Below are 27,269 nucleotides of genomic sequence, written 5' to 3'. Positions count from 1 at the left end.
CATCTTTTGAAACGTGGCTAGCAATCAATGAAGATACACGAATGAATGTAATAAAATGGCAAAAAGATGCACACCACCAAGACTAACTGTGGAACAATGCTGCACTTGAAGGACAATCTCATATTGTCATCCTTTGAAACATGGTTATCGACAGACTTTATCACATTACTGGATTGAATGAATGTCGGAAAGGCACCCACTTCGAAGACTGGCTGTGGGACAATTTGTTTTGAAGCCAAATGAGCACTTCACCTCATGAGTATGGGTGATAAAAGCAACACCATTGATGAGCCCGAGACATTTCTTTTCATAATCTGATTAGAAGAGTTGAGAGGAATCTATTGAGAACAACATTATGCATACAACCATGAGCCTTTGTACTACAAGCTATGAGATGCATGTTTGGATGATTGGATGGTTTCCAAGAAGACTGATGATAACATATACTTGAAAAGTATTATTTCAACTAGGGGAAGTCCATAATTGATTAGCAAAACACGCATAACCAATCAAAGGACAATTCTTGGAAAACCTCTTGATGGGTGTTGGCAAAACACGCACAACCAATTAAAGGACAATTCTTTAGAGAATCTAGGAGATGGATGATTTGTTCAACTCCTTAATGATGAAGCGAGCAACACCACACTTGAAAACATGGTCAAGCTTGAGAAGCAATGAGAGTAGTAATCATCATGGACAACCCATGATAGGCATTGCACTTATATCTGAGTGGAAGGCTGGCACACGAATGAACCAGTACATTGAAAGAATAAAGAAAGATTTGAATAACAAATAAAGGCTCCCCGTGATTATGGAACATCAAAGAAGGGGGGACCTATATTTCCAATCCGGTAAGGATACATGCATCTAACGTCGAAGCATTGCATATAATTTTGATTTGTTGCAGGAAAAATCCTCAATGTAGTCCAGCAAGATTGGGGACAAAGAAAGAATCATTGAGTTGATAAACAACAAAGAATCATGGTTTTGACCCCGGAACGGGAGGAGGATGAGATAAACTCTAACATTAGGGAAATCTTAAAGAAATAAGAAGATCAACGAAGAAGGGTCTTCAATTTGAACCCAATCATCTTGAAGAAGAAACATATTTTTTGGTTAAAGAAGATTGTCAGAAGGAATCTTAGGTTAACCACCATGAAGATTGTAGCTTTAGTTGAAGGGAGTCATCGGATGGGATTCCAGGTTGACCGAGCTGCACATAGATTTTGGTTCTAGTTAAAGAGGATTGGTGAAGGGATCTCAATTTAGCCTAACTAAAGGATTTTGGTTTTGGTTAAAGGGGATCGGCAAAAGGGATTTCAGTTTGGCCTAACCACACATAGACTTTAGTTCTGGTTAAAGGGGATTAACAAAGGGATCTCAGTTTAGCCTAACCACACACAAACTTTGGTTCTGGTTAAAGGGGATCGGCGAATCAGGGGGTCAAATTTGGGTTTTAATTAGAAGAAATTAAAGTGCTGGGGTCAAATTTTAATTTTTGAGAGCTGGTTTGCTCAAATCAGGGGCTTAATTGCATAAATATAGAAGTTCGATGGCCAATTAGGGACTTGATTGAAGAAATCCAAAACTAAGGACCAAACTGAAAATTGCGCAAATTAAAGGACTGATTTGAAATCAGATAATTTGGCGCCAGTTTCCATTTAAATGAAACGACGTGTTTTGGGAAAAAACAACGTGGTTTCATGCATATTTCAAAAAAAAAAAAAACAGTGTCGTTTCAGCACTGTTTCTTCTTCTTCTTCTTCCCCTAGATGCAATAGCGGAAGAGAAGTTCTTTGTTTTCTTCCTGACATGACCAAAAGCTTGATGTTTTCTCCCAAGTGCAGGAGTGTCGAAGTAATAAATAACCCGGCAAGACCGGGGTCGAACCACAGAGAGGTTAATTGTATAAATTATAAATAACAAGACAACAGCAACAGCAACAATAACAACAACAACAACAAGAATAACAATAATAGTAATAATAATAATAATACTCAGTACGTGGCGTTGTTACACCTGAGAATGATCTAAAAGATCGGGTCACAGGTTTCCAGCCTATATAGTGAGTTTATGAACATATAATAATAATAATAATAATAATAACAATAATAAAGAAGAGAAGGAAGAAATTAATGAGAACTTTGAGTTGGAAGATTAATGTAAGGATTAAACAATGATAAAAACAAATGCCAAGGTTAGAAGATCCACTAATGGTACTTCAAACAAGTATAATATAAATTCTTATTACTTAATTGGAAACCACACATAAAGGAGGTTCCAATCAGATTATAAATTGTTAACATGATTACATTAGTTATCTTATTCGAATAAAGCTAATACTTGTAAATATTGGCAGGCATTCATGATTATAACTTATGTTAACAACAAATCAAGTTCCTTTCATAGCTCAGGTGTCAGTTATACCATACAGTATGGGCTATGAAAGTACCAAGTATTTGTTGTACCAAGTGTTATACAACATAAATCTAGATTAACCATTTAACAAGCAAAGTATTAAAAGTGAACAAGATAACAAATATAAAACATGTTAGTATCCAACGTTAAGGTCCATGTTAAGTTTATATTATACTTATTCTTACACCATTAGTGTACCCTTTTCACTTTGACATAATTAACTTAGCTAAACATAATGAAAGAAAGAAACATAGATGAACAAGATAAGAACATGAATGAGAAAGAAGTTAACTAAGTAAAGGAAAGGAAATGAAGTGCATAAACTTGATATTAATGAAAGCAAAACATAAGCAATACAAAGAGAGAAAGCAAGAGCATAATCTTGATCTGGAAACCAAGATGCCTCAATACATGGTAAGTGCCTCCTTTTATAGGCCAAAATTTGGAACTATTGATTTGTTAATTAATTGATGAGTGGGTGGCCACATCTTGACTTGGTGACAATCCTTATCTTCTTGTCTGAACAAGATGTCATTGCTAACATCATAATTTGCCCAGAATCCTCAGGAATGTTCTAGGAAATTGTCTCAGCTTTCCAACAAAAAAACGATGAGGTCATTTGGACTTCTAGAACTCAAGATATGGGCTGAACACTAAATAGTGTCTGGGCTGCAGGACAGCTTCGGACTTCTTCGTTGTTCCTTCAGTTTGGACTTCAAAACAGCCTTTTTAAATCTTGGGCTTCTCATGAAAGTTGTAGGCCTTTGTCTTACCTTTCCATCCATATAAAATGGACCTAAATCCGAGATCTAGAGCTCCAGATATGATCCAATTACCGAGCAATGTTCCGGTTTGGACTGCACCGGCATCTCTTTTCTAAGTTTGGCCATCTCTTTGTCCTTTCACTTTCAATACTTAAACTCATCAATCAATCCTTTTATTTATGTGATAGACCTGCATTTAAAATGAGCATTTACCATAAATTAAGGTATCTTATAGTATCAAACTTGTTATTATAAAACATGCTTTAGTTAAGGAGTTATTGATACTTCAAGTGCAAAATGATGATATAAAACCTTGATAAACATGCACTTTTAAGTACTAATCACTTCCCCTTGTTTCTTCCTCTCCCTCCCACATGCTCTGTTAGAGCCAAAACTAGACACCACTCGCCTCATGATAAGAAAGCAGAGAAGACGTGCCTTGCAAGCGACGCCACCATTGGCCACCTCTCCCGGCGTTGTGACAGAGTAGGGGGACTGTGGTGGACCTCATGTGCAGCGATGGGACGGGGCAGGGTCTATCCTGCTCCCCCTGCCCCTATATATACTATGCCGAAAGGTGAAGAAAAGGGGAAGGGAGGAGAAACCGAGAGAGAGACTGACAATTTTTGAGGAGGGAAGGAGAGACCGAAAGATAGAAACAACAGTTTTTTAGAGATAAAAGAGTGAAGAGAAACATACCGTATATGTTCGGTAATTGGGTCATATCTCGAGTTCTAGATGTCCAAATGATCTCAAATTTTTACATAGATTTGGTAAGACATAGGCCTATAACTTTCATTTGTACACCAAGATCTAAGAAGGCCGTTTTAAAGTCCAAATTATAGCAACAACGGAGAAGTCCGAATCTGTCCTGCAGCCCAGACATTATTCGGTGTTCAGCCCATATCTTGAGTTCTAGAAGTCCAAATGACCTCAATGTTTTTTTCCTAGAAAGCTAAGAGAATTTTCTAGAACTTTCATGAGTACATGTGGTTCCAATTCTAATGTTAACAATGACGTTTTATTCAGACAAGAAGATAAGGATTTTCACCAAGTCAAGATGTGGCCACCCAGTCAACAATTATTCATCAAATCAATAGTTCCAAATTTTGGCCTATAAAAGGAGGCATTTGCCATGCATTTAGGCATCTTGGTGTTCAGATCAAGATCATGCTCTTGCTCTCTTTCTTTGTATTTTGTAATGTTTAAGTTTTATTTGATGTTATATTAATCTCTTGTTTATGCTCTTCATTTCCTTTCCTTTATTTGTATAATTATGTTCTTATCTTGTTTATTTATGTTTTTCTTTCATTATGTTTAGCTAAATCTATTATGTCAAGGTGAAAAGGGTACATTAATGGTGTAAAAAAAAGTATAGTATAAACTCAACATGGACTTTAATGCTTGATATTAACATGTTTTATATTTGTTATCTTGTTCACTTTTAATACTTTGCTTGTTAAAGGGTTAATCTAGATTTATGTTGTATAACACTTGGCACAACAAATACTTGGCACTTTCATAGCCCATACTGTATGGTATAACCGACACCTAAGCTATGAAAGCAACTTGATTTGTTGTTAATTTAAGTTATAATCATGAATGTCTGACAACATTTACAAGTATTGACATTATTCGAATAAAATAACTAATGTAATCATGATTTATAATCTGATTGGAACCTCTTTCGTGTGTGGTTTCCAAGTTGAGTAATAAGAGTTTATACTATACTTGTTTAAAATACCATTAGTGGATCCTCTAACCTTGACATTTGTTTTTATCATTATTTAATCCTTACATTAATCTTCCATCTCAAAGCTCCCATTAACTTCTTCCTCTTCTTTTTTATTACTACTACTACTACTACTACTACTACTATTATTATTATTTACATTCTTGTTATATTTTATATATATTAAGTATGCTCTGTGTTTGATCAAGGATCCTAACATTGTTGGTTTTGCCTTGTTCATTCGCATCAGAAATCTGTTTATATTATATAATATATTTCTTTGATCTTTTCATAAAATCAGTATATAAGCTGAAAACCTGTGACTCGATCTTGTAGATCATTCTCAGGTATAACTACGCCACGTATTGAGTATTATTATTATTATTATTATTACTATTATTGTTATTATTGTTGTTGTTATTATTGTATTGTTATTCATAATTTATACAATTAACCTCTCTGTGGTTCGATCCCGGTCTTGCCGGGTTATTTATTACTTCGACACTCCTACACTTGGGAGAAGACATCAAGCTTTTGGTCGTGTCAATGGCCCACCATATCGACAGTGAACAAGACTGGCCATCCGATTTAACACACTATTTTGGATAACATGTCAAAAAGTTTTAAGGAGTAGCTGGGTATCAAAAGAAAATGATAATTACCAGCTATGATGCATCCATGGTCTACCACCTAACCATGCACTTTTTTAAACCAGACACCCACCATAAACACAAGTGTGTTTGTGATAGTCTATGCACTTGCAGATATCCAAAACTCAAATGTGATCCATGGGGCTCAATTTTTTTTTTTTTTTTTGGTGGGGAGCTGACTAACTCACTATTACCCTTTTGGTTAGCATTTTGTCGTGCACATTTGAACTTCCAAGGAGTGGATTTTCTATTATGAACTTGTTGATGGTGAATCCAGTAGAGCACAAATGATTGGAATGGCAACTAAAACTACTAATCATATTAATAGCAATAGTAATAATTTCCCTTCGCAAGTAATGGAAATGTTCCCCTCTTTAAACTAGAAAATGAATTTAGGGATCCGTCCTCTCCCCTCCCTGGTTTTACAAGCTAATCGAAGTTGTCATCTTTATTCATTCATTCCTTCATTTTCTTTTCTTTTTTTTCCCTTTTCATGGCACCCATGGCCATTAAAGTTACCCTCACAATTTGCTAGTAGTTGGTGAACGCGAAATGATCGCTTCAAGCACTTGGAAATATCTTTCACAGTTTCAGCTTTCACCAAGAGCCAATATACAATGTAATGCAGTTTTACATAAACCGCTGAAACAAACACTAAAGTCCCACCACTTGCCACACAGGTCCTCTCCATCATGCAAGGATGAGCTCTTGCACTTGTTTTCAGTAACTATTGTCTAGAGCTTCTTTAGTGTTCAATCAAAACAAAAATCTTCGGAAAAACCATATCCAGGTGAACTTTTGCCAAGTTGAACATCATATGTTTTACAACAATTTTATGGTGCCTAAGCTGATGGGGAATGCAAAAGCAGTGTTTGCTCAACCTTCTTCCCAGTCTATATCATCTTCGTCATCCTCTCCAGAAGCAGGAGCTTCAGCATTTAAGTCATTGACCTTAAAACCTTCACTTGTGTTGCCTGCAGTATTGTAGACAACAAGTAATGAACTGGGAGGAGAGGAGTTCAAACGCAAGAAGAAAAACTTCAACCTATGAAGTTAAAAGTTTTATGCACTCCCAAGCCGCCAAATTTGGTATGGCTCAGTCTCTGCAATTTTAGTTTGAGTCCAGGTGATGCATAAAAACACAAGAGAACCCTGAATTAATTTGCTTAATCAATATTCAAAATGTGACTTGAATGTCTAGGTAGGGCGATATTAAGGGTGCCAAACCAAATAGAAATAGGAAAAGGAAAACATACTAAACATTCTTTAATGTTATCAGGAAACTAATTAAACCTAAATATATTCCTAAAATAAGTGCCTCCAAAATCTCACTGTCTGTCCCACCTCACCCGTTACAACATTTACAAAGCCAGGCCAGAATGGTTTCATTATAAATGAAACCAGGTTATACCCTAAATATGGAAGTACATATCTTCTTTGAAGGATAAAAATACGGGAAGCTCCTAATCTATCTCCATGTCTGCCAAATGCATCTTAAACATGTGCATGCATCATGTGGTTTAATGCCAACTAAACAGGGAATCATATTTCCTCCTGCAGCTCAATAGCATAAGGTTGGAATAGGTTATGTGAATTTGCAGTAATCTGTCCCTATAGCCTGGAGTTGATACAATATACATTGGTCTTTGGAGATGAAAGGCCAGATGCTTTGGAGATGCAGGGCTTCCACAATAATATGATTGGTATTGCTTTCACAGCTTTTTAAAGTGTGTTTAGGATCAAGTTTTGAGCCAAAAGGCAGGTCTGGAATCCCAAAATGAATATTTGATTATCTTTTTAACCATATTTTGAAATCCCAAAAACTCAAAACATATGGTTTTGGAGAAGCAACAATCTGCTGCTTTTTATAAAACCATGGTTTTGAAAACTCAAATCCCAACATGCATACTTAATGTGCAGCGTTTTTAGTGAGCATGCAAAACAATTGGAGTTCACTTTTATATAAGTTGAGATTTTCTTTTTCTTTTTCCTGAGGGAGGATGTCTTAGCTTCCATTTGTACTCATTCTTTTTAGTCTCTGAATAGTATTGTTCATCTATTAACTAAAGAAAAACGAATAACTTTCACCAATGTTAAGCACAACAAATGCAGGGGCAGGATGCCACTTCCTAGCATGCAAAGGATGCATTGACATGCCTCCTAGTCCCTATTAGGACTGGAGAGGATCCCATTCCATTGATAAATAAGACATACCTCCAATTGGAGCCTCTTCCCATTCAACGTCATCATCTGGCTCATCATCCTCCTCGCGTTTGGATTTCATGCCCACTTGACGATCAGAAGATGATTTGGAAAAACCATTGGAGATGGATGTCTGTAACAATTCCTGTTGTTTCTCAGCAGATTCTTCTGCTTCTCGTTGTTTCTGAAGCAGAGCAGCATAATAAGCTTTAACATACTCATCCTGTCATTTGAAAAGAAGAAGCCATGTCAAAAGATAAGAAAGTGAGGTCAAAAGAGGAAGCAAAACCATGTATAACGAATCAGAACATGCAAATATAATATCATGCAGGAGACCTTTAACTTGTCATCATTCTCAATAGAAATCTTTTTGTCATCTGAGGACTCTGCTGCTGCTGAACTGTCATTCATCTTAGACCCCTGCTTGACCTCTCCACGTTGCTCTTTCGTAAGGTTCATTCCCTGCTTGATCATCCATGGTGGTAAAACTTTCAGACCGGTACTTGCAGTTTCAGATTTGAGATCCTCCTTGCCTTCAACACCAGAAAAGGAAACTTCAACCTGTCAAAGTTTTAGCAATTTATAGCTTGTGAATAATTTAATCCAATATCGAAGCAAATGCTGATGTTAGAAACTTTTACATGGCCAGTGTTTGTAACAAAGACCCAACAAATTTCAATGATCAGCCATAGCATGGTAAATAGAAAATTTTCTATGTAACCAGAAGACTGAAAAAAGAAAAAAAAAACTCTTACAAAAAAGGTAAGGTTAAAAAGAACTGAATCACCAGACAGGGAAAAAAAAGACCCTGTCAAAAAGGAAATTCAAAGAATGTCCATTGCATCTGACACAGCCATTGGTTACAACTTTGGGGGCTTTTTTTTTTTTCTGATGACTTACCCTCCCTTTTGTAGAGCTGTCCTTTTCCTTTATCACACACAGAGACAAGCACACATGATATATAGAACATTGGTTCCATGATCCTTTTACTGACCATTTGAAATGGATCATTAATGTCAATCCAACCAATTATTTATGAAAGAGAAACATGTAATAGATCTCTCTACAGTTAGCGAGGGAGACAGTTTGCCCTTGCCCTCAATGTTTCCTAGTATCATCAGCATTGATTTCCCACTGTAAAAAGAGAGTATGAAATGCTCTGAAAGAGTTATTTAGACCTAAATATATCTATTTGGTGGAATTAATTAATCAGTCAACTCAAAATATCACTTTAAACAGCCACATTGTTGGGACAGCAGTTTATAACACATCAAGCATCCCTGTACTAAGAAGGCATCATTAAAATAGAGCATCATCACTGATGCTATCAACTTTGTCAACAACAAGGCCCTGATATAACTGAACAAAATGGGCACTATTGACAAAAATGGTTCCATTTTATCTCGCCGACTTTATAAAGTAAACCAGCCTGTCTGCAGTATGCCTTTCTCAAACCTGGTCATGTCTCATTTGGCATCTATTTGATGCATTAAATTCAACTCGGTGCAGCATGTCAAATGTGCTAGTCAAAATAACACCTGTAACTGATGTTTTCATGACAGATCATAGCCAAGTATGGATGAACTTCACCAAAAAAAAAAAAAAAGCACTAACAACTTTTCAATTGGGAAAGTTACCATTTAGATATTATACATGCCATTTCAACTATCACATTTGATAACAAAGTTCTAGATTGCCTTAAATAATCACATCACAAGCCAGATAGTTCAAAGGAGTGATTTCATCATATCCATACCACTTTCAAAAGCTTCAACTCGTTTCCCATATGTATGAAGGTGTAAGTGGTGGCAAAGTGAAGGGAGTTTGTACATTACACGCCTCTCATGGATTATATCAACACAATACCATACATTATTGTACATGGCACATATCTTTTTTGCTCAAACACCACCTAAACTCATTAAATAAAGATCAACAAACCCAAAATTACTACTAAAAAATCACACTGAATTATTGTCGAGAACACCCAAAACAATAGGTCAAAAACCTAATCTGGTTTGTTAGGTAACATCCAGGTGAGGATGGTAAGCCAAAACACTTTATCAAATAAATTTAGCATGCAAGATTACATTAGTTGCCTTAAGAACTTGCAGTAAAGTCCACAAGTTGGAGCAAATGATTCTTCCAATCTCACACTAGAGCCAAAGCTTGAACTAACCTACCGTTGGACTGAAGGTTTGACAAGTGAAGTTATGACTCGCTAGAAGAGAAAAAACACTGATCCCTTTCTTGAAAAAGAGACTGAGAGAAACAGTAAGGTTTGCGTGGTTGGCAAGGTACCATCCACATTCAAGAGATCAGACAGAGTGCTTGAGAGAGTTATGATTTTGATCAACTCTTTCAAATATGACCCTAATCTATAGCCTTAAAACTTGTCATGCTACCACAACCAAGGCTTGAACTAACCTAGCTTAGATCAAATGGAGTTTTCACATGTAAAGCTATGGCTTAACAGATGAGGGAAGCACCCAACTCCTTCATGGCCTGGGAGACAGTGAATTGGTTTAATTCAAAATGCTTATTACCTAACACCCCATTCACCTTCCAGCCTAAATTTCATCTATTTGGCACATTAAATTAAAATTGATGGCTTACTAAAAGGCACAATGTTAAATCCAAAGTGCAGCAATGCCTTAGCTTATACTAAACCATTTTTGTCCATTAACTTCATGCAAAAAGCTAACCCTAGAAAATTAGGGATGGAAATAATTTACGATCTTTGAAAGGTGTAGTGCTGCTTGGGTATACCAGAGGCGTTAAAGCTCCCTGGTAGAAGTATCATCTCTATGAAAATAACTTCTACATAAATTTTAGTGTGGAAACCATATAAAAAGTCCTTTAGTTTATAAAAAACACTGCATGAGTAACAGCAGATGTTTTCTGCACTCAAACTTCAAGCATAAAGAGCGATTGTAGGAGGGACCGAGAAAAGTGTTACCTTTGTCTCTCCCAGAAATGGCATTGGTGTTCCACCATACCCTTGAGAAGATCTGGAGGGATCATTGGAACTAGAATCACCATTTGCAGCACGCCCAGCAGCACTTGCATGAATTTGCCATTCTTGAAGACTCCCAAATTCAGGGACAGGTAAATCTTTCACCCTGCTAAGTTGAGCCATTAATGGCTTAAGTTGTACCTAGCCATTTCAATTTGTCCAGTCATTGAGAAAATAAACCTATAAATTATACAGAAGCAGTAATGAGAGCAAGAGTTCACATATCACATGACATTAAGAGTTGGAATGATGTAGCATCCAACAAAACATTCTTGAAATATGCAAATCAACGATCTCAGAAGCTGTGCACAATTTCAGATTTAGAACCTACCTGCATCTTCTTATGTGCATATGAGAACAAAATCGTCAACTAGTTTTTCTCACAACAATGACACCACATCCTGTCATAAGCATGATTAAGAATGTAGTAGAAGTCCATCCTTGTATTTTGTTTTTTTTTTTTTATTGCATGCAATAAGCACATCAAACATGTTATCAAGATGCAACCCAGTTAATCAACCAAGATGAGGTACTGTGAATGTACCGAACATTGAACACCAATTTTGCTTATCTAAATGTAACACAAAAGGAATATACAAGAGAAAACTACCTTGAGAAAAGAAAACCAAAAGGAAAAGGGGGTTGGTAAGTCTGAAAAAGAAGAGTTAGGTTTCAAAAATGCCCAGATTTTATGATTCGAAAACATTCATAATGCCTAGCAAAAACATCAAAAGTCAAATCCTCATTGTTATGACATTGTGAAATTCTTTTAGTTATGAGTAAAATAAAGGATTTGGATCTCCATATGCTCTCTGTTCATGGAGAAATCCAAGAGTAAAAAAGAAAATCAAAAACCAAAAAAGAGTAATAAAGGAACAAAGATATGGCCACTTGCTCAACTTCACAGCATAGAACCTGCATCACTAATACAGAAACAAAGATATGGCATAGCTAATAAAATAAATCCAACCATACCAAAGAGTAATAAAGGATATATTTTTTTTATTCAATGACAAACCTTCTGCCAAGAACCTCTTCTATAACTCTATAACAAGCTTTCATTAATAATAAGTAGCATTTAAAAGGGAAAAGATTGCTAGCATCCTGAAGAAACAAGATAATAGAAATGAATAGCTACCTCCATTTTCTGAAGCATGTCTTTTAATTTTTCACGCCTCCGCCTCCTAGCATTGTCATCTCCATCTCCACCTTCTTGGGCAGCTAACTTGTCACTCTCAGCTACAAGTTCCCCGTCACAATTCTCACAGTGGAAGTACTCATCAACTAGAGACATCAAGCGCAGAGCATCCAAAGCATTGTATCTGGTTATATGACATCAAACAAAAAACAAATACCCTCATCTGTACAGATAGAGACAAATCCTATCTCAAAATAAAACAGACAGAAATGAGAACAAAAAAAAAACACCAGTAAATACCTTCTTCCACAGTTGGGGCATATGTACTCTTGAACAGTGTTCTTGTCTTCCAACTCGTCCTTCAGCTTTTTCCTCATGCGGTGCAGTCTGTACCTAACAACATCATATATCTGGAATCCAAAATTTGTAAGGAAGTCAGCTCAACATTTGGTAAAATAATACAGTGAAAAAGCTGATCAAATGAAGTTTCCTATATTGAGTGTGCATGCACGCACAGAAAGAGAGAGAGGGAGAGAACCTGTGCATAATCTAGACAGCAATAAGAGTGAGTGTGCATCTTGATCTTGTCATCTCCCTCCTTGGTTCTATGCCCATCAGTAGTGTTAGCTACTGCAGCATTATGCATCTTCGCAGCCTTAGCCGTCTGTGACAAACCAAAAGACTAACAATAATGCAGGAGGAAAGATATCCTTAATGAATCAAATGATGGCATCTAAGATTGTGAATAAGAAGCACAAATTTCCACCAAGATTGTTCATTGTTATTAAATGGCACAAAAACTTGGAGTGTGAGGACAGGGCTAGATTATTGGAAGAGGAAACTAGGAAGTTCAAAATTGGAAACTCAAAACACAAAAAAAGCCTCTCATGCGAGAGATAACAAATGCATCCCTAGGCCCTAAAAATCCTCTCTTCTCTTCTTTTTCCTTAGCTCAAGCACTGTACATGAGGATAATGACCACAAAAGGAAAATAAGGCTGAAATCTAAAACAATTAAATAAGAAAAAACAAGAAAAGAGCAAAGTTGTACATCCTTATTAGCAAATATTACTTCAGTAAACATGGTTCGGGAATGGATTCTGTGGCGAGAAAAAAGAAAGAGAAATAAAATGCTTCAGTGGCACATCAAAATACAAACTTTAATTCCAGATTTCCAACAATTAATGACTTTTTGTATCCTGCAGTCTATCAACCAGACTAAATTGATGCAAACAAAGTAAAACATCAACCTCTTTCCTATGATCCCGGGTCACGAGTTTTTCTTCCTCGAAAAACCGCAGAGTCCGACGAAGTTGCTTCGAGTGTAATTTCAACTCCTTGGCCAAATCTTCTTCCCTTACCCATTGTCGTCTGTGATCCAATATATATCACAATCACAACTAACCATATTAAAATACACTAAAACCTTAAGTCAATCCCCAAACTATTATCTACACACATAACCTTATAAATCACATATTAATTAATTACAAAAAAACGTTTACAAAAATTTATGGAAAAAAAAAGTTACTTCTACTTCTAAAAATTAAACTGATTAGTAAAATGAAAACAAGTATGCTCAAAATCAATTAAACGAGAAAGCGAGAGAAGCAGCACCTAGTGAGAGCGTCAAGCACCACCACAGCGATGCCCCTATTATCACTTCGTCCCGTTTTGGGTTGATTATCTCCTTTTGTTGTTATATCATCATAAAATGCTCGAGCCGCAAGCTTCACAAGCCTGTTTTGTTTTGTTTTTTTGACAAACAAAATTGAAATTGGAAAGGAAAACAGTTAGTAATTAAGTCGAGTTATGTACTAATTAAGTTTTATACGGTTAATAATTAAGTCTAGTTACGTACTAATTAAGTTTTATTGAATCAACGAGTTGGTTACCTATTGAAAGGCTCGATACTCATGTTGACGAGTTTTAGGGTTTCATAAGTTCATTGATTTGATTTTCAAGTAATACTGGTTTTGGAAGTGAAAGTTGCTTGTAGACGAGAAGAGAGAGGCAGTGGTGTGGCGGTATTGTAGTTTTACAGTGGCGGCAGTTTGAGAGGAATAGTAGTGATTGATCGTAGAAATGGGAAGAAGGGAGGGGGAACGGACTGATTTCTTTATTTGTCCTGTTTTTACTCTTTTTTCACTTCTGTATGTGCTTCGTTTATTTTTATAAATGCAGGCGTACCTCGGGGGCTTTCTTCGAAACTAGTTTTGATCCGAACTCTGCCATGGTTCGGATAAAAAAAAAATGATGTTTCATAAACGCAGCGAAAAAAAAAAAAACTTGTGTTAACTGTTACGCATCTAATCATTAACCCTGAGTTATTTAACCAAAAATATAAAATTTTAAAATATTACAAAGTTTAATTTTTTATTTTCAATTATGATAAAATTTTAAAAAATAAACAAATGAAAAAAACAGCAATTATAAGCTTAAAAAAATTTATAAGTCCTCTCAAGTCAACCCATTAAACTCATAAATTTAGTTATAAAATCAAGATAATTTAACATGAAAGAAAACGAAGAAAATCAATTTAAAAAATAATATCAAATTATAAGATGAAAAAAAAAATCCAGCAAAAAAATAATGTTAACATAAAACTCATGCCCAAATTCACTTGATCTGAAGCATTAAGTGTCCATTTGGCATTGCAGCTGCAATGAATAAAAAAAGCAGATATAATATGTTTGGTTATTTCCAACCACACTTTTTATTTAACATGGCCCCATCAAAAATTGAGGTTAAAACCAATTAACACTTGCTTTTCACTCCATACCACCGTGACTTTTTTTCTTGTAAAAAAACTTTCCTTGCCCGAGCTTAAGCTCTGTTCCCTTCCCCTCTGTTAACTGATCTGGACGAGATTGATGAAGATTGACACCAGAGATAGTGTTCCATCTTGTTCCCCTCTGTCCCTTCTCTTGTCAAATAAAAGATTTTAACACAAAACTTTCTCAACCCGAACTTGTCCCCTCTGTTCCCTTGATTTGGATGAAGATTGACGCTAGAGACAGTATTCATCCTTGTTCCCCGTTGTCCCTTCTATTGTGAAGCGAAGATTAGATCACCTTTTACCAAAATCATTTGTGCCGAGCAGTCTCTATTGTTTCAGTTTGCAGGAAGCACAATTGTGCTGGGAACACCTTCACAAGAGAGAAACCTATAAGTGCTTGTCGTATTTACATCTTCAATTGTTTCTACATTTTGCTCTAAATTTTTAATTTTTGTGCTGCTTTCATCTATTTCTAGTGCATGGATATATATGTATTTCTGCGTTGAATGTGTTTATATAACAATTAGTCATGTTCTTTATTTAATTAACCGTGTTTCTTTGTTTCTGTTTTGTTGTTGTTTTAACTAGTTCAAGAGCTTGAAAAATGGGAACTTGTTTCTGAAATCTTGATTGTTTAATGGAAATTGTTTGTTGAAGAAATTGTGTAGTTGTCATTTTTGGGTTTTGAGTACTGATTTGGAGATTTTGTATTCAATTTAGGATCAATTTCGTTTTTTATTGTGTTTTTCCATAGGGCTCCTTTTGTTGTTAATCTGCCATTCAAACTGGTTGTATTTTCCTTACTCTTTGTTGATCAATTTTCTTGGTATTATTGGCGGATTTCAAGAATTCGGTAAATTGTCTTCTTGTGTGTAGTTTTTATCTGGTGGTGATCTTGATTTTGAGAGAATTGTGTAAGTAAACCGTGCTTCAGTTTCCAGTTCTTGAGATGTTTTTTCCGTGTATCATCGTAATTTCAATTTCATTCCAAATAATATTTTACCTGATGTTAAATCTTCCTCAGCTATTCAAAGATCACAGCAGGCCTTTATATATGAATTTTGTATGAAATAAAATTACAAATAATTTGATGGAACAATGATATTTTTTATTAATGTATAAGAATTATTCATTTTGTTATATAATCATAATTATAAAACAATAATATTTTGCCAATATATAATGTTCTTTTTAGTAGTTTTTTAATCAAACCTCATACAAAAAGCATATTAACCAAACACAATAAACTGTTTTTTTTAACCATAATTTCAACCGTAATTTTAATTAAACATTTCAAAATTAACAACAAACCTCACACAAAAAGCACTTTTTCTAAAACTATTTTTTTTTTAAATTACAATCATAACAACAATCACAATACCAAACAGACTCTACATATAAACAAATCACGAAAGTAAATTTTTAATAAATTAAATATTAAAAAATAAAATTTAAAACATCACACAAAAATATTTAAAATAAAAAAATAATTAAAACCCAAAATAACAATGCCAATTAAGTCAAGTTAAACAGTTAAACCCACAAATCAGATAAAATAAAATTTATTGACATAGATGATTTTTGATATATTTAATTAAGTATATGCATAAACTTTTTGATTTATAATTAAAATTTTAAAAAATAAATTTAAAAACCTTATATATATTTTTCATAAAAAAAATTGATGTAACTAATAGTAAATTATAAATTAAATAACTAGTTAATAACAAAACTAATAAAAATATTTAATTGATAGAATTTCACAAGCACAAGTATAAGTATTTATGATACCAATACAATGAATAAAAAATACAAAAAGTAAAGGCATATCAAAATACTAGTACCTTTTACTAGTCTCACGCCTCAAACTTGAATTTTAGTGTGTATTTGTAATAGAAAATGGAGATTGAGGTTTGGATGTAAGATCCATTAAAAAAACTATAAAAAAAAAAAAATTAACTTTTTATGGTTAAGTTTTGTGCATAAATAGGTTGTACCCAACCACAATCTCAACGACAAAAGCTAAAATAAACACCTTTAGTAGATAAAGTTAGCTTTTGGAATCCTAGCTAAATATTATTTTATAAAAAATTAATTTAATTTTAAAATTTTAAATTATTTTAATAGGTTAATATTAAAAATAAATAAAAAAAAAATAAAAAAAATATTATTTTAATATATTTTTAAATAATTGTTTTTTTTAAAAAACTTATCACCGTATTAAATGGTACCAAAAAACTACATGCACCGTTATATATTTTTAATCCTTTCCTCACATGGACGATCCAGATCTAAAAATCAAACATAGGGCACATCGTCTCCAACGCTGACCGCAATACCAGAGAACTACCCGCATGCCTCCTCCTGTATAAATAAAGCCAAGCCACCTCCTCTCAATCTTAGAAATCCAGCGGGCTAGCTCACGTAAGCCATGGCTAAGCCTCGTAAGCCGAAAAACGAAGACGCCAAGCCTGAGAACTCAGGTGCCGTAGTTCGTCACCAGAAACTCTGCCTCTCTATCGACATCGACAAGCACCAAATCTACGGGTCCGTTTGCTTTTTGTTTTTATTAATAAATGATTCTGTTTTGGTATTTTTTTTATTCATTTTCAGTTTCTGATCATTTAAAATTTATAGAAAATTTCAATTTTAGGGATTTATACTAGATTAACTTTTTTTTTTTTTTTTAAATGAGCTAATGATTTCTTGCAAATATATTTTTTGTGTAGTTACACTGAGTTGGAAATTGCGGTGCCGGATATAGGAATTGTAGGGTTACATGCGGAGAATTTAGGAATAGAGAGTGTATTTGTTGATGGTGAAGCTACCGAGTATGAATATTATCCACATCAGCAACAAAATGTGGAAAGTGAAAAGAGATGGAGCTCAGTTACAAGCCCTAGCTCGGCTGCTGACGCTGCTGGCGCTGTGTATTTATCGGCTCTGGAGAGAGAACGTGTTCCGAATTTGCTAATTAATTGTTGTAAAGCTTTTAGGGTTCCAAATGAAGTGCAAGAGATTGTGAAATTAGAGAATGGAGTGCCATTTTCTGGTGAACCTAAGCAGGTTCCTGTGGTTAATCTATTCAAATCAAATGCTTCTTGTTTGAATATTTTGATTTTTTTCTGGTTCTTTTAGGAAATTTAGATTGGATTTTAGCTTAATTATAAGTAGATGCTGTTGCATGTGAGTGGCAGAGTGCTTTTGTATGTGTTTGCGTTTTTTGTTTTGAGAAATTTATTATCTACGACTACACTAGAAGAGTAATGTTGTTGGAATTAAATTTAAAAGTCAAATTTTGTGCAGAAAAAAATGGAATTAAAATGTGGGGAATTTTGGAACTTCTTTGCTATGAATTATTATGGCTGGTTGGTGATTAGAGAACAAATGTTGTTATGCTCATGGGTGTTTTAGTGTTGATGATGATTCCGTAGCACAAATATGTAGAGAGAGTGGATAGTTCTTTTATTCTAGCTTCCTTTTGTTTGTTTCTTCCCAATGTTGATGTTTGCTCTTACTTTAAGAACATTTTGCCAATTACTTAATGAGATGTCTTTTTTATAAAAAAAGATAGAATGATGGCATGTGACTACCTTTGATTGATTGTTAAATAATTTAAATGAAGCTAAATATCAAGCCTTTTGCATCAGTTTGAATTCTTAGGAATGCAAAGCTATGAAGGAGCATAAGTTGAAAATCTCTATACCCATAATATATATAATATAAAAATTCTCCAAAAGGAGGATCAAGGATTTTTCCTTTAAGTAAATAGAGCATTAGCGCATGATAGAATTCATTATCTTCTACTTTGGCTATAAAAATGCTTTAATTCTTTTTCTTCAATTTTTTTTTTTTAAATTATACTCATTGGTTCTCCAATTTACATTTTAAGGTGTTTTCATTGTAAGCTTCTTTTCTGTCAAATGTCAAAGAAACAGGAATACATAAATGAACATGTCCTGTAACGGGCAATTAATCATTTATGAAATTTAAGAAAATAGGTTAGACTTTCAGACTTTTAAAATATCTTGTAAATGCAATTAACGTAAGTTTTTTTTTTTGTTTACTTTAATTTATTCCTTAACTAGATCTCACATTATGAAATATAATAGTATAGACAAAATAGTTACACGTGTCTTGATATTTAGCTTATCTACGAGCGTAACTAAATTTGATTGGATATTGTTGAAGGCTCAAAGCTCCATGTTATATGGTAATATTTCAGCATGAGCTGTCATAATGTGGTTTACACCTTTGTGGTTTCTCATGTAGGTTCATGTTGGATGCAGAATGTAAAATTGGTGCGCATAAATTATTGGGTAGAGAAAGCAGAGACGGGCATTCATTTTGACAATGAAGTGGTACATACTAATAACCAAATAAGGCGTGCACGTTGCTGGTTCCCTTGTATGGATGAAGGATTTCAGCGTTGCTGGTATAATCTACTTGATTCCTAAAATTCTTTTCTAAAGTTCTATAAATTTAGCAATTTATAGGTGTCCATCTGCTAATTTATTTAGCTGCTTTTGCAGTTATGATATGGAGTTTACAGTTGCCCATAATCTTGTTGCTGTTAGTACTGGAAGCTTATTATATCAGGTGAGATAAATAATATGCCTGTATTAGAACTGCTAATATTCTCTCAAACCCTATACTTTCTGAGTGCTTTTACAGAAGTATATTCATATTCATAATTGATTCAGCTGACTTTTAGCCAAAAAGATGTAGAATTTTAAATTCTTACAAACTCTTCGATACTTCTAATAAATTGCAATCAACATCTTGTATTAAAAGAATGTTGCTATTTGGTGACCAAATATTATTGAGATGCAGGTTTATGGCACAACAATGCTTCATTGAAAAATCCTTGCAAAAGCAATTGCATGTAAGATTCTTGATTGGATCAAGCAATTGCATATAAGAATCTTGACTACATCACAAATAGACATGAATGTGTGGAGGGACATGAGCTCAAAAATAATCTATGAGCTCAATTGTCATGTAAAATGATATTGGTTGTAGGGCATTCCCTAGGTGTTTTTTTATTTTTTTTTTTACATTTACCTAGGGCACCCAATTAAGGGTGCTTAGTTAGAGTGTTTGAACTCCTACTCTCTACTTTGGAGATAAAGATCTCAACCAATGATTACATTGCTAACCAATGATTACTTGGCATAACTTTAGTAAAATCTTGTTTCTAGTTTCACTACCTTTGGGAATTGCATTAGTTGTTAGTCTTCCAATTCATGGGATACCATCCATGTTACAAACCGGTTTGATTTCATGCTCGTGCATTATTTGCAGTGATAGGTGCAATTCACACTCACTGCATGCATCCTTGGGGTTGAGGCTTTGTTTAGTTTAGATTTAACTTGAGAGGTTGGTTGGTAATGCCTTGGTAAGGACAAAAAATTTGATTGTTATGGCTTAACAATATATCCTGAAAACTCAATTAATAGCCAAATGGAAGGTAATTTTTGCAAATTAAAGATTGCCCTCTCCTCCTTCTTCAACTATAATAAAATCTTAGAAGGACTTGTGACCTTTTGTTTTGCTTTTTATCTTTTTTATTTGACATCGATTTACTTGAAAAAGAAAGGGTGAAAGATGAAGTAAAGGAGTTATTGCCTATTGACTAACATTTACGGGTCCTTTGATAGGTGTTATTGGCTTGTTGGTTACAACCCGATAACAAAGTGCAAGCTAACTTGCTACTAAAGAAAGTAGATTGTGATAAAGTGCATTTCACCAATTTGGCCTTTATTCACCCAAAAGGCATTATCATTGTCAAAAAGAAGGTTTGATGTGTAGTAGTTGACTCACTTTTCTGCTCGATACCAAAACCAATTTTGTGTAACATTTAGGTTATGCAATTGCTATGTGCTCTTTTTTTTCTTCAAAATATTTATCGTAATGAACTAGTGCGTGCTCACACACATGTACTGATGTATATATGATATGTGGGTGCAATGCACACATTTTTCTAGGACTTGTTAGTATAGACATTGCAAATTGTTATTTGTCCAATGGAGTCAGGTTGCTTGATCTTCTGTTGGAATGTTTTCTATGTCCTCTCACAAGCAAGGACCTTTTAACTCTTGAGAGCAAAAGATTGGGGGAATTGCAAGCCAAATATGTCACTAACTCGGAGTTCCAATAGTTTAAATAATAAAGTGTATAATTGATGAATGTGTCCATGTATTTGAAAAGAAAAATTAATGGTGTAGTCCGTGTTCAAGATACACATGTTTATTGAATGCAACCAGATTATTGAGAGTGCAAATTGGTTATGTGAAATGAATTGTGGAGGTAGTTCTCATAAATTCAGCATATCAATCGGAGTACTAGAGTATTTTCTATTTCACCTATTTTGTTCTTTCAGAAAAAAAAAAAAGCAACATGATGGAATGGTTCCTTGTCGACATTTTTCTACCTGTTGACTTTAACAAATTATCTAGTGTCATTTCAGTACTATTGAGAATGTTTTATGGTTGAGTATATCGAGAATTTAATATATGCATTTGTCTTCAAAGACAAGAAGTCATATGACATGAAAGTAGGGATCTATGAAAGTGAAGTTGGTAGAGATCAATTCCGTAGTCTTAAAAGATACGAAGTCTTCTAGAATGATAGTGGGAAATATGAAGTCATGTAGAACAAAAGTGGGAGTGATTGTTGAAAGTGAAGTTTGTTGAGATAAATGCTTTAATCTTAAAAGATATGAACACACGTGGAATGAAAGTTGGAATGACATCCAAGTACTATAATCTTAATGTTATTGGGGTCAAAATTTTATTCTAGGTAACCTATTTGGATTTGTGGGAAAAATGCAATAATTTTCATCGATGATGAAAGGTTATTAGCTACTTTAGATGATAAAAAGGTAGGAATTGTTAATGGCATGGTAAAGAATGTGATAATTTTCAGTTTGAGATGCATGGTAAGATGTTTTGCTGGATGCTTGCTTACATGTGGACAATATGAAAGCAATGGAAAAAATTATGATTTCCGAGATGGGTAGCAAAGCATCAAGAAAGTTATCAATTTACTCAACCATGATGACCAAGCATATTGATTTTCTTCAATTTGGATTCCTTTGAATTATTGTAAATTTGTTTTGAAGGAATGTTATAAAACAGCTAAACCTCATCTTACATGTGCATAAAAAATTTAGCTCCAAATTTTATTTGGCCTTTAGTGCACTTGTCTAGCCTTTGGCAACTTTTCTTTCTTATGGCTGTGAGTAAAATTGTTTGATATAAGTTTCTAACAATCCTAGATCACTAGCTTTTTTTTGTCATAATCTTAGTTGAAGACTTAATTTAGTTGTATGTGATTTTACTTTGAATCACTCTTTTTGGAGTTTGGAGTTTGGGATTTACATTGATGATTATTGCTACTTTATCCATATACATATTGTTAACAATTTTGATGTAGTTAAATGCTTTTTGAATTTATAGTATTTTGTGCTCTTGGTGTGGTGCTCCCTCTCTCACATAAAAGTGAGATCCATGGGTAGAGTGTGAGTGTGGGAGTGCCACATTGGGAGTGCCTAATAATAGAATGAGCATCATGCTCGTGGATGCTGTAAACAAAGATGTGGTTGTCGACTATGTATTAGGCTTTTAGTTTTTATTGATTTTAACTTTCCATGTTTCATTATTAACATATTGCAGGTTCTGAGCAAGGATGATCCTCCTCACAAAACATTTGTCTACAGATTAGATGTTCCTGTGACTGCTCAATGGATATCTTTGGTGGTTGCACCATTTGAAATACTTCCTGATCCTCATGTTGGTCTCATATCACACATGTGCTTGCCATCTAATTTGTCAAAGCTCCGGAATACCATCAAAATTTTTCATAATGCGTTCAAGTTTGTCATCTTGGCCATCTAACTCTTGTTTTCAAATGGTTTTGACAATTGAAATAAATATTCTAAACATTAGCTTGCATTGTTTACTGACTTGCAATATACTTTCAACAGCCATTATGAAGAATACCTTGATGCAAAATTTCCATTTGGGTCATACACACAAGTTTTTTTAGCTCCAGAGATGATTGTATCCTCAACAAATCTGGGAGCTTCAATGGGTGTCTTTAGCTCTCAAGTTTTATATGATGAGACGGTTATTGATCAGGTGTGCTCACTTGCTAAATTTCTAGATCTTGCACTCTTTGGATATTCCATGCAAATAGTCCCATGAGTACTTTTTGTGTAATTTATGTTTAGATATACTGTCAAAAGTGTTATTTTCAGCCTATTCGAAACGTAAAACATGTATCATGTTGATAATAATGTTAAGGCCAACAAGGGTTATTTACAACCACGTAAACTAATTCTTATTTGCTTGTGCATAATTCATTTTGATCTTTATATTATCATGCTAATGTTGAACTATTTATGCTTTTTTTTTTAACATAATATTGTACTTTCTAGTGTCTGTGGCTTGTTAGACTTTTTTGTATTTCTAGTCCTTTAAAATTGACAATGGGACGTTTATTAGAAAAAAAGAGAAGGTATTGGGACTTAACTTGCGAACTAAAGAAGTTTTACAAGAATGCTACTAGTTAGTGTTCAAAACCAAGGGAAAAAGATCTAAAGGAGTTTGTTTAACTTCAGATTTGAGGAAGTTCCATAGGTTGGTCAACTTTTGTTATTCATTGTCAACAATTTATTGATATTGCCCATGTGAATAGATCCCTTTAACTTCTCTCTTTTGTCTCAGTTCATAGTAGGCAAGTTGTGATGAAATGGTTTAATTAATTTGGAGGAAGTCAAAATCTAGGTTAGACCATACATTGTGTTTTATAATCTTACTAGGCTATGCAACCTTCGTGTTAGTGTATCTTAAGTAGGTATACTATTGTGTAAAAGAAGAATGCCATGGATTGAATTGACAAATTGATGTAGCTAAAGAAGGCTGAAAAATCATAGTGCACTAGAACAAGCCTCTTTATAAAATCATAAGCGTCCCTTCAAGCTTGTATCTTTGCATCTTGCCTTTAGGTTTTATCGACCCTAACAAAACTAAACTTGAGCAATTTTTGTTCATTTGGTATACCATCGATCCCATTGGGAAGGTTAAAGTTGAATCATACCTAATCGAAGAATAGCCCTTTGTCACTCTCCCTTTGACCTCGGAATTCATTGAACTGGACAATTCCTAATAAGTTGTAGCTTGAGCTAGATCTTCTATCCTTGTATGTAGCATTTGCTGCTTGAGCTTAGGTAGTCTTTTACACAATTGCATGAAGCATCTCACTATGCTACCCACACCTTCCTTTGGGCTCAAAGCTCTGCATGGCAGGCAACAACTGTCACCCTTCTCGGGTGAAGGAAGGTTGGATTGCTATGAGGAGATTTGACCATGGACAATTCTGATATGACTTCTTCATAAGCTATCCTGATGCCATAAACCAGCTAATGGTCTTTCAAAGCCTTCCATTCTTAAGCTAGTTAGGCTAGTCAATATAAATAAAGGTAGGAAACTAGACCGACCCTCTTGCCTCGTTTCATCCACCAAGTTCTTAGTTCAAAGAAGACGCCTCCAACTACCTATAGGAACCAACTCTTCTTTGGTTTTAGAATTGGTTGATGAACAAGATTTATTTATTGCCTTTCATTGACCTTATAGCCTATATCTGACAAGGACAATCATTGCTGAGGTTGAAGCATGGTTGACTGGATGTCTTGTTGCTGAAACTAAGAATTCGTTGGTAGACCTATTTGAGTAGAGGTTGTAGTTTGGTAGTGCTAAACTGATGAAGGTCTTTCCCTTGATGAAAGGGATTGGTTTGTGACATGGGTTGACTTTGATAGGAGGCTTTTAGATGGTGGACTAGTTTGAATTCTAGGTGCAAGCTGATTAGGTTGATAAAGGGGTCTCATGTGAGACATCTATGAAGCATTGCATCTTTCTAGCTTAAAAGAAAGAGAAAGACAACAATGTGGGAAGATTTCCCAAGCTTGGGACTTTGATCAATGGGCACTAGAGGGAGGCATTAACATGCAAAAAGCCTCATTTTGGGTGTTTTTTCAGGAAGAGCACGCTAAGCACAAGGAAGGCCACTCTGTCTCGCGTGAGAGCTTACATTACACTCGCCTATCTATCATTAAAATCTCTTAAGAGAAGAAAGAATAGACAAGAGTCTATTTAATTATTCAGAAATCAATATCCAAAAAGTTGCACATAATAGAGCGTCAACCTTGAATAGATCAATCATAAGTGGTCTCGTGAAGTCGATCACTGTACACCTACGATCCTATTTGACTGATAAAGAGAGCTTTTAGATCTTCGTTCTTTTGCTCAATTGTGCATGAAGCTCTTTGCTTAACACGTGAGTAGAACATTATTTTGTCTATTAGAAAGAGAAGAAGTGGGGTAGAGTAATGGTAAACTTGTTAGGCTCATGCCTTAAAGTTATAGGTTCGAAAGTTTCTCCCTTTTCATTCTCCACTAGCTAGACAATAAGACCAAGATCAAGAAGAAAATGGGTTGGTAGAGCAATGTTCTTTAGGGCAAGCTTCCATCATGAAGGTCCTTTTTTGAATACATCCTTCCTGAGAAGACATGTGCCATGACTCTAATACCCCTCTGGCAGGCTCCTGGAGTAGTTCACAAGAGCTTAGATTGCTTACTGCTCTTACCTGGAAGAGTGATTTGAGTAGAAGCTAGGATGAAAGATGTCTAGTAGTTGAAAGGACCTTGGTATTTGAGTGATCTTTTTATAACAATGTCACAAGGTCCAAACTTTTGAAGGGTTGATTTTTCCTTTCCAGCATTTGAAAAGTCTTGCTATCCTTGCATCTTGAGTGATTTCCCACTTGAATGTTGATAATGTTATGATAGAAACTTTCTCCTTTCATACCTTGGGTGTTAGTTGGACTGAGCAATCAACTTGAATGTTGATAGTGTTCTTGAGGGCAAACATTTTGTTGATATATGAAATAATCTTTTGACTTTACCTTTCCTTTCTTCTTTTTTTCGAACTTTTACTGTTTGGAAGATTCTTAGGAACCCTTATTAGATCTTTATTGGTTTACCTTCTTTTAAATGGAATTGTATATGCTAAGGAATATGCTCTCAAATCTAAAAGATTAAGGATCTAGGTTATGGTGCTCTTTCTCTAAAGAGCACATCTTGGTAGTTTAAGGATGAGGAAGCAGCATGGATAGTTACGGGGTTGACAAAGGAGCTACTCTTTATCTAGAGGGCACATCTTGGCTGGATTGGTAGTTTAAGGATGAGGATGCAACATGGATAGTTATGGGGTTGACAAAGGAGCTCTTAGCCTAGATGGTTTCTTTGTTCTTTATTATTAAAACTATTAAAATAATTGAAGATGATCTTGTGATTTTTTTTTTATGAATTTTTCTCTAGCAGTTGATAAATGTTACTCCTACCTTCGTTACTATGTTCCCCTAAAAGATTGTTCCACTAGATTATTTTGGTTATATGACTGCTTAAAGATCTGATCTTGGATAGGTCTTGGCTAGTTGACAAAGTGTAGTGCTCAATGAGTTATGTCATTTATACAATGGTTTTATTGTTGGTTGGTGGATTTTATATGTAGCTGGTGGGGAACATAGTGATGGCGGAATGGGGATAGTTTGAAAGAGTTGATGTTTAAGCTAGATTAGAAAAATCATGCAAATGAGTCAACTAGAATTTTCTTGGTAGACGTCTTGGTTTACTTGATCCAGAGGTATGTGTAAAGAGATCCTTTCTCCTTTTTTGCTTACAATAATGGTGGTTCATATGCTTTTACAGGATTACATAGGGGGGAGAGGTTTAGTTAAAGGGAGGCTGGTGCCAGAAAAGAATATTCCTTTCTCACTAGGAAATGACATCTTTTTTTCTTTCTATTTAATGTCAACTATAGCAATGTTGTCAAAAAAGCGAGCTGACTCTTAAAATTTTATGATTTTACTAGTCAACATGTATCTGACATGTCAAATCGGATTAAAACTTGAAAACTAGTAAAATCGGTCAAACTCGGTAAAATTGGACCGATTTTACGAGTTTGAAAAACATATAAAATTGTGCATTCTGGTAATATGTACCTCATCATTTTCATTGTTTTAAATTTATATCTTGCGAAACTTGTGCAATTTGATAATCAAGGGCTTGATTTTGACTATAATTATTATAATTTTTTTAATGATACAAGTTATTTGTGGATTTTATTTTCGTAAAATTAAAATACCAATTCATTCTTCATAATTTCTTATGTAAACTATTAACATATTAATTGATATATTACTCTGTTTTAGCTGGCAAATATATAGAATAAAAGTTGTAAATTGACATGCTTGACCCTTGGAGTAATTAATGTTAAATGGTCTATCAAAATTTGAAGGGACTCGTTTATTGTAAATGACAAAGTAAGTGGGTTGAGTCCAAGAAGTAGAGGAATCAATGTGAATAAAATAAAGGTGTTCAGACTTTTCTATTGTTTATTTTATTTTATTTTAATTGTGTTATATTGTTAATTACTACTTGATTGAAATTGTTAATATATAATTAGTTAAAATATTTTACTTGCGATTTTACGATTCGAGTTTATA

The 27,269-nt window shown here is 34.4% G+C and overlaps 2 protein-coding genes across 4 annotated transcripts in view; one reads left to right on the top strand and one right to left on the bottom strand.

Moving 5' to 3' along the window:
* Nucleotides 1–6,117: 6,117 nt before the first annotated feature.
* Nucleotides 6,118–14,107, bottom strand: LOC118037344 (uncharacterized). Its single transcript, XM_035043302.2, has 10 exons — nucleotides 13,815–14,107; nucleotides 13,537–13,659; nucleotides 13,170–13,290; nucleotides 12,459–12,584; nucleotides 12,221–12,330; nucleotides 11,921–12,104; nucleotides 10,726–10,923; nucleotides 8,103–8,327; nucleotides 7,779–7,989; nucleotides 6,118–6,538 (listed from the first exon to the last, which is right to left on the bottom strand). The coding sequence occupies exons 1-10, from the start codon at nucleotides 13,835–13,837 to the stop codon at nucleotides 6,441–6,443; spliced, it is 1,419 nt and encodes a 472-aa protein (XP_034899193.1). The 5' UTR covers nucleotides 13,838–14,107; the 3' UTR covers nucleotides 6,118–6,440.
* Nucleotides 14,108–16,980: 2,873 nt separating this feature from the next.
* Nucleotides 16,981–27,269, top strand: part of LOC118037311 (transcription initiation factor TFIID subunit 2) — a 29,598-nt gene continuing 19,309 nt past the window's right edge. The window contains exons 1-6 of one of the 3 annotated variants that reach the window (XM_035043244.2): nucleotides 16,981–17,245; nucleotides 17,428–17,764; nucleotides 18,988–19,133; nucleotides 19,231–19,297; nucleotides 22,375–22,574; nucleotides 22,686–22,839. In XM_035043244.2, the coding sequence (XP_034899135.1) occupies nucleotides 17,130–17,245; nucleotides 17,428–17,764; nucleotides 18,988–19,133; nucleotides 19,231–19,297; nucleotides 22,375–22,574; nucleotides 22,686–22,839 (1,020 nt within the window). In that variant the 5' untranslated portion in view covers nucleotides 16,981–17,129. Of the gene's footprint in view, nucleotides 17,246–17,427; nucleotides 17,765–18,970; nucleotides 19,134–19,230; nucleotides 19,298–22,374; nucleotides 22,575–22,685; nucleotides 22,840–27,269 lie in introns of those variants that run through there. The other 2 variants (XM_035043241.2, XM_035043242.2) reach the window with 2 other exon arrangements.

Source organism: Populus alba, chromosome 15, assembly GCF_005239225.2.
Source record: "Populus alba chromosome 15, ASM523922v2, whole genome shotgun sequence".
Classification (NCBI taxonomy): Eukaryota; Viridiplantae; Streptophyta; class Magnoliopsida; order Malpighiales; family Salicaceae; genus Populus; species Populus alba.
The sequence above is the reverse complement of the archived record's forward strand: the minus strand, read 5'-3'. Positions and strand labels throughout refer to the sequence as shown.

Excerpts from the sequence above, each read along its gene's own strand:
- LOC118037344 (XM_035043302.2), bottom strand. The coding sequence starts at position 13,837 with ATGAGTATCGAGCCTTTCAATAG. Across the intron at positions 7,990-8,102 it reads AGAATGATGACAAGTTAAAG|GATGAGTATGTTAAAGCTTA; the intron begins GTCTCCTGCATG and ends TTCAAATGACAG. Across the intron at positions 6,539-7,778 it reads GGAAGAGGCTCCAATTGGAG|GCAACACAAGTGAAGGTTTT; the intron begins GTATGTCTTATT and ends ACAATACTGCAG.